Source organism: Elgaria multicarinata, chromosome 7 (assembly GCF_023053635.1).
Source record: "Elgaria multicarinata webbii isolate HBS135686 ecotype San Diego chromosome 7, rElgMul1.1.pri, whole genome shotgun sequence".
NCBI lineage: Eukaryota > Metazoa > Chordata > Lepidosauria > Squamata > Anguidae > Elgaria > Elgaria multicarinata.
This window is the reverse complement of record NC_086177.1, coordinates 26976973-26990426: the sequence shown is the minus strand read 5'-3', so window position 1 is coordinate 26990426 and position 13454 is coordinate 26976973. Positions and strand designations below refer to the sequence as shown.

At 41.9% G+C, this 13454-nt stretch overlaps 1 protein-coding gene across 2 annotated transcripts in view; it reads right to left on the bottom strand.

Moving 5' to 3' along the window:
* Window positions 1-13454, bottom strand: part of CDH20 (cadherin 20) — a 64179-nt gene that overhangs the window by 36642 nt on the left and 14083 nt on the right. Inside the window, exons 2-3 of one of the 2 annotated variants that reach the window (XM_063130268.1) lie at window positions 6181-6475; window positions 3436-3555 (exon numbers count right to left, since the gene is read on the bottom strand). In XM_063130268.1, coding sequence (XP_062986338.1) covers window positions 3436-3555; window positions 6181-6475 — 415 coding nt within the window. The remainder of the gene's footprint in view (window positions 1-3435; window positions 3556-6180; window positions 6476-13454) is intronic. The other variant, XM_063130270.1, reaches the window with a different exon arrangement.

The following is a 13454-nucleotide window of genomic DNA, read 5'->3' as shown; positions in this document are numbered from 1 at the left end:
TAGGCACATATCTGTGATGTTGTGCTCTTGACATAAAACCATGTACATTGATGGTGCAATATAAATAAATAAATAAATAATAATAATAATAATAATAATAATAATAATAATAATAGTGTATATTTGTTGTTGCAAGCATGCTACAGGACATTATTGCTATATCCATGAAAAAGTGGTGACTGGATGCCCAAACTGTTATGCACGTAAACTAGTTGTACACAAAATGTGAAACATTGATTCAGATCTTCATTATACTGCTTCAAGGGTGTCTTTCAGCGTGGAACATGATGTGCAGTTAAGCCAAGTGCAATTAACAATATACATAAGAAGAGCCATGGTGGATCAGACCAGGGGTCCATCTAGTCCAGCACTCTGTTCCCACAGTGGCCAACCAGATGCCTGTGGGAAGACCATATAAAGGACATGAGTGCAATAGCACCCTCCCACTTGTGTTCCCCGGCAACTAAGTACGCAGAGGCATATTGTCTCCAATACAGGAGGTAATAGATATTCATCATGACATTTCAAGCACATCAGTGATTGGATCTGTACTACAAAAATTGCATAGCCACTCTTTTGGATGGTGAAGATGAAAAGGTTCATAGAAATGGAGAACGGGTTCCCTCATCCCTGTTAATATCCAGGGTCAGTGAAATCAATTTTCCTTTCTGAGAGTTTTACTGAAACAGAACATGAGGTGGCAGCAAGGTGTCTCTGATAAAGCCTGTCAAGAGCTTCCAAGTACAATGACTACCTTTGTTGAATACTATTGCTCATTGTTGTAGAAGTATAGAATCCTAGGTCTAAACCTGTCTGGACTTTCAGGTAATACTTTATTATCTCTTTGCCTCCTGCTCCAAGGAACTTGGTGGAATAGATGATCTGTTTACGTGCATTCTCAGCTTACCTTCCAACCACCCTCTTTCTCTTTCCTCCCCTCCCCTCCCCTCCCCTCCCCTCCCCCTCTCTGGGTTTTCATAAACCTTCCACTATGTCCAGCAAAGAAACAAAGAATGTAAAACGTAAAGAAACCAGGGTACTGGGATTTTTTGCACAAAATCAATGCATGTGACAAAACAGTTGTTAAGTGTTATCATGCAAGCTATTGTAATCTCAGATAAAGGATTAAAAAAGAAAAGAAAAATAAGCAACTCATTTAGTTCTTCAGCAACCTTCCAACTTAAAACCTTTTTAGTTTTTGTGCCTTTAGGTAAACTGTCACGCACTTTCACTGAGTTAAAGCAAATGTCTATGGACTTCATGTCTTCATTGAATTGGCTTGGTGTTTGATGATGATGATGATGATGATGATGATAGTAGTAGAGTTGGAAGGGGCCTATAAAGCTATCTAGTCGAACCCTCTGCTCAATGCAGGAATCCACCTTGAAGCATCCCTGACAGCTGTCCAGCTGTATGTTGAAGGCCTGTAGTGTGGGACAGCCCATAACCTTCCTAGGTAATTGGTTCCATTGCTGTACTGCTTTATCAGCCAGGAAGTTTTTCCTGATGTTCAGCTGGAAGTTGGCTCCCTGTAACTTGAGCCCATTATTCCCTGTCCTGCACTCTGGGATGATCGAGAAGAGATCCTGGCCCTCCTCTGTGTGACAACCTTTCAAGGACTTGAAGAATGTTATCATGCCTCTTCTCTCCTCCAGGCTAAACATGCCCAGTTCATTCAGTCTCTCCTCATAGGGCTTTGTTTCCAGACCCCTGATCATCCTTGGTGATGCTGCTGCTGCTGTGTGTGATCCATCATTCCTCCGAAAAGACTAAACCTCACACCAACCACATGAGGCCGCTTAGGCTATGGTGAGTAATGATGGGACACCCTTGCAACTGCATAGCAGTGCAGGATATGAATCTGGATTTCCCCTGTATAAACTCAGTGCTGTAGCACCAAGTGCAATCTACATGGGTGTGGAACGAAAGCATATCATGATCATTCGTGACATGTGATGCATGGGACTGAGGCTGTGCCTGTACATGTAGGTTTGGTTGAGGATCTTTGCCTTGAGATTGATAAGGCCACCATACCCTCTTGATTCTTTCGGGGTACTATTTGATACTATTGTGCAGCCTTAGCATGTCATGTGAACCATTCCTGACCATGGTGGCTTGTGAGGGAACAGTGGGGTTCTCTGCCTCTTACCAAATGTCTTACAAGTCACTTATGGGATCACTGTTTTTCCCTGCACATGCTGAGACCCCTACGACAGTGCGAAGGGCAAGGACAGAGTGCCATGGATGGTGAGGGTTCAAACAGAGAGTGTTGCCAGCCGTTGGGTGCCTGCAGTTGGCCCCATCAGCCCCAACGAGCATCACCTGCAGTGGGGTGGTGGCAGCAAGGAGAGGGAGAGAAGTGAGGAGGATAAAAGGAAGACAGTAGAGGAAGGAAGGTGGCATCGGCAGGGAGAGCGAGATTGCCCACGAACACAGACGGCTGAGGAGGCAAGTCCAGACAGAGAGAAAGAAAGTCAAGAAAGGGAATTGACAAGGGAAAGTTATACCTGCCAGGGAGGGCAGGGTGCTCAAAGGGGGCGAGGTGTTTTGGGATGACTCTTGCTGGCTATGCTGCTCCCCCCGGTCATTAACCCTGGCATGGCAGGATGGACTGAGTGGCCTAGAGATTCAACTGTTGGGCATTGGAGAAAGTGGAAATATGTTCACGATTGTACATTAGAAACTAAACCACCTGGGGAATTGTCTGAGAAGGAGTGGGCAACACTGGGTTTAGTGCAGAACCTTCTTCAGTTAATGTGCTGTACAAGGACTGTACAAGGAGAAGATCCCTGCCTTGAATGTTGTCAGAGATTGTTTTATGGAGAGCTAAACCCTTTGTTGTTGTAGTAGTTTTAAGAGGACTGACAGTGAATGTAACTAGGGCAGTTCTATCAATAAAACCTATCTTAACACTCACTAACTGTTGCCAGTCTGATAGAGGGGGGTGTTGATGTTCCCCTTCTTGAAGACCTGCTAACATGGCTACATAACCATGGTTTAAACACACTCACTAATCATTTGTTGCAAAAAGGTTAGTGGCCTAACCATGGCTTAGTGTGTTGTCTGAACAGGACCTATGTGATTTTCTACCCTGCACAAAACTGTCTTTGCTAGTTTTCCAAAATCTAGTCTATCCATTTTGCATATTTCTTTTAAACTTCATTTTACTTATGTTGTTTTGCTTTCCTAGAGATAAGTGCAATGTCCATTGAGGTTTATTTTCCATTTATTTCACAGAATAGGCTATAATTGTTGCTGGAGTAGACATGCCATTGCTCATTCATGTTTTTTAGGGTGCTCTATTGCAAAACAACGGGATGCACAGGCACTGATGACTTAGATGTTTGGAGATATTTGGATCTTAAGGTGAATACCGAAGGAAAGCAAATGGAAAATGTCACATTCTTGGCTGATTTTTCTCTTGAATGAAATTACCTGTTCTGGAGTCCACAGAGAAATATGGCTGTCCTTGGAGAATGCTGTAGACTACCCTGGCACTGTTCCCATAGGTAGGGTCATCAGCATCTGTTGCTGTCACTTGGATAACAGAGGTGCCTGACAAAAACAGCACAGAACCTTGTTAGATTTGTAGCTGTGGAGAGAGGACACGGATCTAACGAGGTTCAGTGAATTATAAATGTTCCCCTGAACAGAAGCTTTGCTTAGGAGCCTGTTCTCTTTCGCTAGTTTGAGGGATTGACACATACAACTCATTAGCACTAATGGGAGTGACAGACACAAATCCATCAGAAATCAGTAGGACAGTAAATAATTTATAGAGAAACAACAGTTGGCATTCTTTTAAGAATTATATGGCGTTCATTTGCTGCCTTCTTTCTGTCCTGTACATTTTGCAGCTTTAAAATACATTTGTAAAACACATTCGGTATTTTGCTAATGGGGGAAAAAAAAGAATAAATTGCTGGGATAGGCCACCGAAAATTATATGTTGCAGAAGAGAGGAGAACTGAAGGGCAGATTGTGATGGGAAGGAAAAGGTATGTGAAAAAGAATCCTCTTAACTCTTCCCCCTACACCATTGTGAAATATCATGAATCATCCCTTATTGAATGTAAACACACAACCATGAATATAGTAGGTTCCAAATTACTGCTGGTGGATAAATTTCACTTATTCTAAACTATTGCTACTCATTTTATCATCCACAAAATGTGAAAAAATGTATGAGTCACAGTGTAATTCAATGCACTTCTATTCAGACGTAAGTTCCATTGAGATCAATGGGGCTTTCTCCCACATATGTGAGCACAGAATTGTAGCCTTAGTCTTTGAAAAACCTTGATATTTAAGCATAGACTTTTTATTTGTTCTGGACTCTGACAACCCTATCAACATTTATTTTTATGCAAGAATACTGATATTCCACCTGCAATGCTGGTAATTTTGTAGGACATGATCCAGTCACTATTAAGCAGTTTTAAGTCCCATTGGTTAATAACAGAGTTCAGCATATGTTCAGTTTTCTCTTACTAAAATCAAAGGTACTTAACTTTGGCTATATTGCATAGTATTGTGTAGCAGTGTGCAACACTGGTGTACTTATTAGCAGACCTTTCCTGAAATTTATCTTTGCAATTTTAAGGACTGGAAGCTTTTTAAAAGGCAAAAGTTGACTTTGCAGGGTTCTAATAAGAACTGGGCGTTATATGCACACATCCACACACAGGCATACACAAAACTATAAACATGCCTGGTGGTTAATAGAGCGATCACAAAGCCATCATTCCACAGAACATTTAGGCAAATGTTGGACAAAAAAAGCAACAATGAATTAAAAGCTGGAGAAGAGAATGGGCTCACGCTATAATAAAACGCACGTAGTCTTGGCCAATGTTATTAGGAAGGAGAGTAAAAAAGAAACAAAAAGAAACATTTACCTATATAACTATGACTATGTATCATGTCTGTCCCTCTGTATGATAATATGTTGTATATGTGAATAGTATTTGAGATTAGGAGGGCGGGATTTCAATATTGTCTTAGAAATAACAAAGGGTGTGGAGGTTACATTTTGTTCTATGCTTGATAATACAAAAAGAGCAGTGGATTTCTTATCTCATATACCTGTCCAAGTTTAAGGTGCTTTAAAACCACCATTGCTGTGCCTTGATCTATGGGCAGTCAAAGCCTCTTTTAGCTCCTGGTGTAAAACTGGCCAAGGCTCATGACTGATCTAATTTACACAGGATGATGATGGGCCCCTGGGGTTCGCTAAACAGCTTGAAAATCAATGAAGCACAAGGCTTGTTGCTACAGGTCTCCAGGGTCTCGTCTCGTCCTTATGGCTCTTTGCGCTCTGTTGTGGGCATATGGATGGCAGGTGGCAGCATCCCCTGGTTGAGCAGCAGAGTGTGCCCCCCACATCCTTTCACAGCCACAGCCTGCAGCAGACCAGTGTAACGTCATACTCAAGAAGCAAACACATCCCCCTCCTCCATGTGTAAACGTCCTATGTTGTTGCCATCTGCCTGGAACTTCAGGACAGGAGTGGGGGGCTTAACACCTGGTAGCAGGCCCTGGAGGCAAATGTCCCAAGCCTCACATAAAGAAGGAGTCAAATCAACATTGATACACCCACTTGAGGGGGAACCCCCACACACACCGATATTGAACAAAGTGCAGTGAGAAAAAAGGGGGAAAGGTTCAAATGAACATCCATTTCCCTGGCCTCTCAGACAGGCCTGTTTCCTAGGGCACCAATACACGTGTATTTGGCTGTGTTCACCTTGGCAAGACACAGCCATGCAAGTCCAATTTATAGAATTTGCTGGCAAAAGAGAAAGTGCAGAGGAGAGGATTGGGAGAGGATTCTCACATCAGGAACTGGATTACAGTAACCTCTTTCCCCAAACTAAGGAGACAATTTTGCTGATGGGAAAGTGCTATTAGACATTTAGGGTCATACATTTCCTGGTCCTTCTCCATCTCTTGTACATTGCTAGGAAAAGCAGAGTAAGGAATGGAGCAAACGCAAACAAAACATCCCCCCACCTCCTGCATTGTGCTTTGACTGGCTGAAGTTAAACTCTACATTGTAAATCTAATTTCCATCCTTCATTTTGCATTGTTTATATTAAGGAGCATGGACAAAGATTTCTCTAGTGTCTTTACGGATTAGTTTATTATGCATTAAAAGTGTGTTCATGAACTCCCCCTTACCCACTGGTGACATTTCTGGCACTGAAGCAACATATGGTCCATCCAGGAACTTGGGTTCATTGTCATTGATATCTTGGATTTTGATGATAAATTCAGATTCCGGTTCCATAGGCCTGCCTGTCCGTCTATCCAAGGCTTGAGCCCTTAGGGTATACTGTGATCTTTCTTCTCGGTCTAGTCTCTGAATGGCATGGATATCCCCAGTAGTGTCATCGATGGTAAATACAACACCTGCTCCTTCTCCTGACAGAATGTATTTGATTGATCCATCTCCTCTGTCCATATCAGAATGGAGCTGCAAAAAGTAACCAGATGAGGTTGGGGCTTTAGCACACATTATATACGGTGAGTTGATTAATGAGTTTGCTTCAGGACATTTTAGATGAAGCCCATTAACATTAGATCTTCTTCTTATCACCATCCCTACCATCATCAGCACCACCACCACCTCTGTCATCTCTTTGCTATTTGTTTTGGCAAGCTGCTTTCTAATCCATATTGCGCTCATGAGATATCCTTATAACACATACTGAGTTAAGTAATTAATAATACCCCCATTTTACAGATGGGGAACTGAGGCCCACAAGTGGAATTTGCACTCAGGTTCCCATGTTCTGTGGCAGGAGATATTTATGGGAAGGTTCAAAGACCCACTTTTGTGATTGTTCTTAAACCTTTGGATACAGAAATTTGAAGAAATGGAAGAATAATTTTCATAGGGTTCTCTAGATGTAGAACTGAATGACAAAGCACAGATAACATTTAGAAATTTAGAAAATCTAAACACCTAAGATTTAGGTGCTATTGATTATGCTGGTGAATGAGGTAGGGAATAAAATGAATACTCTTTGCTTGACTACCCATCACCAAGCAAAACAAAGTCTAAATACATGTAGTTTTTTTTAGCTTACATTTATGGAACTGCTTTTTACCCTTGCCATTTCCTATCCCCCGTTTTCTCCAGATTATGTAGACCTGTCTATCCAAAGTTTACTTTGTAAGTTCCTTTGAGCAGGGATCTCTCTTTTCATTGGCCATAGCTAGACCTAAGGTTTATCCCTGGATCGTCCAGGGGTCAAACCTGTTCATCTAGGTGACACACAGGGGATCCAGTGCTCAGGCAGGGGCGAACCCTAGATAATCCCAGTATAAACCTTAGGTCTAGCTGTGGCCATAGTTTTTGATGCTGTAAATCAACATGTACTTTGGTCTTGATGTATCTACCTGTATAGATGAAAGCTAGTTCTCACCATTCCATCCCAGAGGGTGTCAGTACGGCACCACTTTGGAAGGAGATCAGCTCAAAAGCTAAATTTAATGAGGAACATGGATAAGGGGGAGCATGGGCTATCTGGCCGGAAAAGCCCGCCCACTGCCTTGCGTTCCTATGCTTCCCATCATCCTCATCAACAAAAGACTCAGCCTTTCTGTTCGCCAGATTCCACAGGCAATTGGAGATTATAATACCAACTGGATAATCTGGAGCTAAGGTAAAAGCCGCCGTAAACTGGTACTTTGAAAATGCACAATTTTGGGGGTGGGGGGATCTTGATGTGGCTGCAAGGTGGCAGCTGTATCATTTAAACAACTCAGTGCCACTGCGTGGCCACACCAGGGTTAATACAGCGTACAGTCCCCCACCCCCCCAAGTCTGTCAATATTTTGTCACACTGCAATGTAACCAGGAAACATAACTAAGGGACAGGATGCAGATATAGGATGGCTCAGTTCTATGGGACAAAGTAAACAGGCTGAAATCCAGTTCACAGCTGGGGAAAAGCCTGCTTCTCTCTGGGCTCACTAAGAACAGGGAGAAGGTTTAAGGAATGCCTGTCAGTCAGTCATTCCTAAACAGGAAAGTGAAACATGACATGGGGTGTCCTAGCTACCACCTTCTCCTCCTGAAGGCAGATTCAAAGCTGTGTGAGATGGGCAATAGTTCTCTGACTCTGCCCTATCTAAAACAGGCTGAAATAGAAGGGAAAGAGGTAATACAACTCCTAGATTGGGAGTAGAGAGAAGCATTATCGTTCTCCTCTGTAGGACTTGAAGATTGCGTTCAGTTTGGAGAGTATTTATTTGCTTACTTATGGAATTATGTTGATTTATATCCCTCCTTTCAATATTTATTTATTTAAAATATTTCTTGGATGCCTTTTAAGGCAGGAGCTCTCCCAAGGCAGTGTACAACAATAAAACATATAATAAAACCTGATGTAGTAATAAAAACAGTGAAAATACAGTAAGAACAGCAACAGCAGCAGATAATTCTAAAAAACAAAAACAAAATAACGAACACCAGCATAAAATAAAGTTTACAACAGACAATTGCAGCCACAACCCAGTCCGATAAAACATAATCAGGGGAAGCCCACAGTACAGTAGGACCTTTTCAGGGCCTTCTAAAAAGTCTGCAATGATGGGGGCCTTGAACCCCTTACCCATCAATCCAGTGGTGGGGTCTTGGAATGCCTTTTTTAAAAAATTCCCTTCTGTTGATTTTTAATGAATATTTATTTATCCTATTAGAGTGAATTCATTAAACAAAAAATCTACAGTTTACAAAACAACGTTAAGACTCTACATTTTTCAACTAAGCACCAAAAAGCAGGGAAATTGGGAGTTAAGGCTCAAAAGCCTTAATGCCACATCCTCCCTAGGGTGGCAGAAAGTGCCAGTGAAATGCTCATTCTCCCAAAGCAGATAAACCATGAAGACAGGATGGAGAATATGATATGCGGAGGTGACTGTAGGGTTGTGGAAAACTGATGACAAACAACTTAGGGCCACCTACTTCTCTTCTTTTGTTTAGAGCAGCCCTTCCCCAACCTGGTGCCCTCCAAAGGTGTTGGACTACAACTCCCATCATTGCAAGTCAGTATGTTGCCCCATGGTCAGGAATGCTGGGACAGCAGGATGGGGAATGCTGTTCTATATCCTTACCAAATACAGGGGCTGCCCAATATTTTTCTCTCTCACACATCTCGCATATAGCAGCACGATGGATAACAAAAGGGGCACTATTTGTTGCAGATGTAGAACCAGACCATGTGCTGGTTTTTTGTTTAACGATATAAATATATACATAACAGGTTGGATGAAGACTTAATTAGTTGCACATAGTTCTCACTGAAATTAATCGGACTTAAGTTAAGTGATGACTAAATTACACCATTCATTTCAATAGGAACTAAGTAGCTGGATCTAGCCTGATCTAAATCTAAATATTTTCAGGGTGATTGATTTCCAGCATTAAAGCAATACAGTAAATTCATGATGACTATGAGAGGAAAAAAATAGAGCTTGAATACAAGATACGTGAAAGTTATAACATATCCATTGCAAAAGAGCAGGCCAAGGTAAGCAGCTTGGAACATCTGAATATACACACTAGCACAGCTGCTGGAGATGATAATGCATCCTAGAATATTAAAGGGAATTAGCGAATTAATGCACTGCATGGTTGCTAATTAGTTCTGAGTAAGCGTTGATAATTTGGGAGGCAACAGAACACAGACAAGCAAACGCAGTATCAATTATCTTTTACAAAAGGTAAGAAAAATGATTCAATTAGTTACAAGTCTGCTGAACACCTTTGCCTTGTGAAATAATTGAAAAATATTAAGAGCAAAATCACTTGAGGCTTCATAAAATGGCTCACGGAACCACGAGTAGCAACACTCAGAATAAGTTCAGGAAGAGTTCTTCCCTGTATAACCTGCCTGCTTTTCTTTATGTGGTGGGTAGTTGAAAAAGTAGAACAGCCAGAGCCTGAATAGATGTGTCTCTGATAAAATAATAATCACCAATGAGATAACTTTATGGCAACACAGGCCTTTTCTTCTCCAGACCTGTAGATTCTTTGCCAAGTGTGGACCAGGACTGGAGAAACCCAGAGTCAAAGTCCTACTGAGCCATGAAGCTCACTGGGTAGCTTTGGACCAGTTACTCTCTCTCAGCCTAATCTACCTCACTGGGTTGTTGTAAGAATAAAATGGCAGGAGGGAAGAATGATGGGTGCACCTTGAGATCCTTGGAGAAAAGTAGCACTATAAAATACAGTGAATGAATGAATGTGGAAAGGCACACCATATGGCTCCTTCCAATACCCCAGTTCCTAAGATGGATGTAGAAAAAAACTACACCTCCCACATGGCCTACATCGTGTTACATAACCAGAGAAACTCAGCAGGCTGTCTAGCACGTTTGTATCTCACCTTCCTCCAAAAATCTTTGAACAGAGTACATATTAGTGATTCCATGTTATCCTCACAGTGAGGTAGATTAACCCACACATGCTTCAGTGATTCCCTCATTCCAGACTACTGGGCAGAGCGAGGCAACTGCAGAAGCTGGGAATGGGGAGAAATGGGGAGGTGTATGTGTGCCATACAACCCCTAAGCTACTTTGCAGCCTTCAGGCGCTATGGAGGGTGTTTCCCTGTTGCTACAGTTGAAGGAAGAATCAACTGACTTTACAGTTGGTTTCTGTACATGGAATGGCGGTGGATGTGCGTGTATATGTGTGTGCATGGCCGGTGGTGGTGGTAGATGGACATTTTTGCCTTCTGCTTCAAGCAGAAAAATGAAGATGAAATCACATGATTGTGCAAACATGATGAAAGAAAAGGAAAACACATACAACAATGAGAGGGAAAGGCATAGGTTATGTCAAAAAACAGGAGGCAAGATATTCTCAAGCGCCTGAAAATGCTTTAATAAGCCCAGCATTCCCACCAATTATGGAATGGTCTCACTGACACCGACTTTGTCATCTTTTTGGCACCATATTAAAACTGCCCTATTCTCTCAGGTATTGGGCAGCACATGATGAAGTTTTAATCAGGTCCTGGGTTGTCTTTGGTTGTTTAAAAACGGTTTTAGATATGATCTTGCAGTTTGCATAATATATTTTAATTGTTTTATTATTATTTTTGTTAGCTGCCCAGTGAGCTTTGGCTATAGGGTGGTATAGAAATGTAATAAATGAATGCATGAATGAGAAGACGACTGAGGCAAAATAGGAGTTGAGTAGTTCCACCTTCTCTCCATCACTGGTTAACATGGGTTATTGATAGGAACTTTGGATGCAGTTGTGAAAGTTAATTGTTTCAACTTTGTATATATTGTTATAGTTTTTAGCATGTCCATAGTGGTTTGCAATGAAATTTTATCCCCGCTCCACCCAACGAAGAAAATACCTTTCCAAAAAGTGTTAGGCTCATTAAAGCATTTTCAGGCACTTAAGAATATCTTCTCTCTCTCTCTATCTTTTTTTACAATCAAATATGATGGTCAGTCACCGAAGAACAATGTTGTGGAACCACCAGTGGTTGTGGAATTCCAGGAAAAAAATAGATATGTGTGGGGGCAGGTTTACCCATCCTCTCCAGGGATGCCATGGTCCTGATTCAAACTCGGGCCACACACCTTTACACAAGAGTAAAGAAGGTAATTTAGCAATTAATCAATGGAGCTGTTCACACATAACACTAAGCAATCATGGGTTAATTTCCCCCATGAGGCTTAGTAGCATGTGTAGAATGCTCGTAATTTGCCATGTCATGCAAACCCAGGTTCTTAAAGTGTTTGAGTGGGTAGACAACCCACAAATAACCCATGCCTTGTTTTAGTGTTATTTGAGGATTTTCTACCCCCTCACACAACCTAAAATGCTGAGTTCACACAGCTTGGCAAAGCATAGCAAGCAGGTATACTAGGGTGACCATATGAAAAGAAGGACAGGACTCCTGTATCTTTAACAGTTGTATTGAAAAGGAAATTTCAGCAGGTGTCATTTGTATATATTGAGAACCTGGTGAAATTTCACCCAGTATGATACAGGGGCCATCACAGCTAAGTTTAGCTGTGGTGGGCTGTTGTGTTGTGCGAAACAGGTTACTATCAACAATAGCTCAAGAATTTTGAGGGAGGAGTAGGTGGGGCAGATGCACAGGACAAAAACCTGGAGCACTAGAAGTTCAGGGGGAAAGAGAAGAAAGGCAGCGGTAGAGGAAACAGGCTCAAGAGGATTGGGTAGAAAGAGCAGCTGATGAAAAGGACCAAAGAACAGAAGTTAAAGAAGGGAGTATCAGAATGGGGGAAAGAGCAGGTGGCCAAAGAGCAGAAACACAGGAGAGACCTTCCAACACAGTTAACATGCAGAGGAAGAACTGAAGAAAAAGCCTTGCTGAATTCCACAGCCAGTTCAGTAACATCATCCTGACTCTACAATTACTTAACAATATCTTGGATAATTATATAAGCATTCTCTTTAACCCTATACCTACTGACTTTTATTGCTCTGTAGACATTCACTCTGGCCCTGCAGCTACTTACCTACACTGTAGATCTTCATCCTGATTCAGTTAATGCTTACCTGTATTATGTTATAGGCATCCAGCCTGATCCTGCAGACACTTACCCTTATCACCCAGCATGCATCCATCCTGGCCCTGCAGCTACTTACTCTGTGATCTTTCATCCTGGCCCCAGCAGCCACTTGTATTGCTCCAGAGATATTTTTTTTTGCCTTATCCTGCAGCCACTAACTACAATTTCCAAGAAGTGATTCTGATCCTGCAGCTACTGACTTGAATGATCCTGTGTTGTAACAAGGATTAAGTATAGAGATGCTGCATTTACATGATCATGTTGTTTATTTGGACTGAGAAGGGAAAAAGGACATTCCCCTTTGGTGGGGGAGGCATACCTTGGAACAGAGACCAAGAAGAAAAGAGTTCTGGAGGAGCTGAGGAGCCTTATGACAAAGGTAAAAGAAGAAAGTGCAAAAGCTGGGTTGCAGTTAAACCTCAAAAAAACCAAGATTATGGCAACCTGCTTGATTGATAACTGGCAAATAGAGGGAGAAAACGTGGAGGCAGTGACAGACTTTGTATTTCTGGGCGCAAAGATTACTGCAGACGCTGACTGCAGCCAGGAAATCAGAAGACGTCTACTTCTTGGGAGGAGAGCAATGACAAATCTTGATAAAATAGTTAAGAGCAGAGACACCACACTGACAACAAAGGTCCGCATAGTTAAAGCAATGGTATTCCCCGTAGTAACCTATGGCTGCGAGAGCTGGACCATAAGGAAAGCTGAGCAAAGGAAGATAGATGCTTTTGAACTGTGGTGTTGGAGGAAAATTCTGAGAGTGCCTTGGACTGCAAGAAGATCAAACCAGTCCATACTCCAGGAAATAAAGCCAGACTGCTCACTTGAGGGAATGGTATTAAAGGCAAAACTGAAGTACTTTGGCCACATAATGAGAA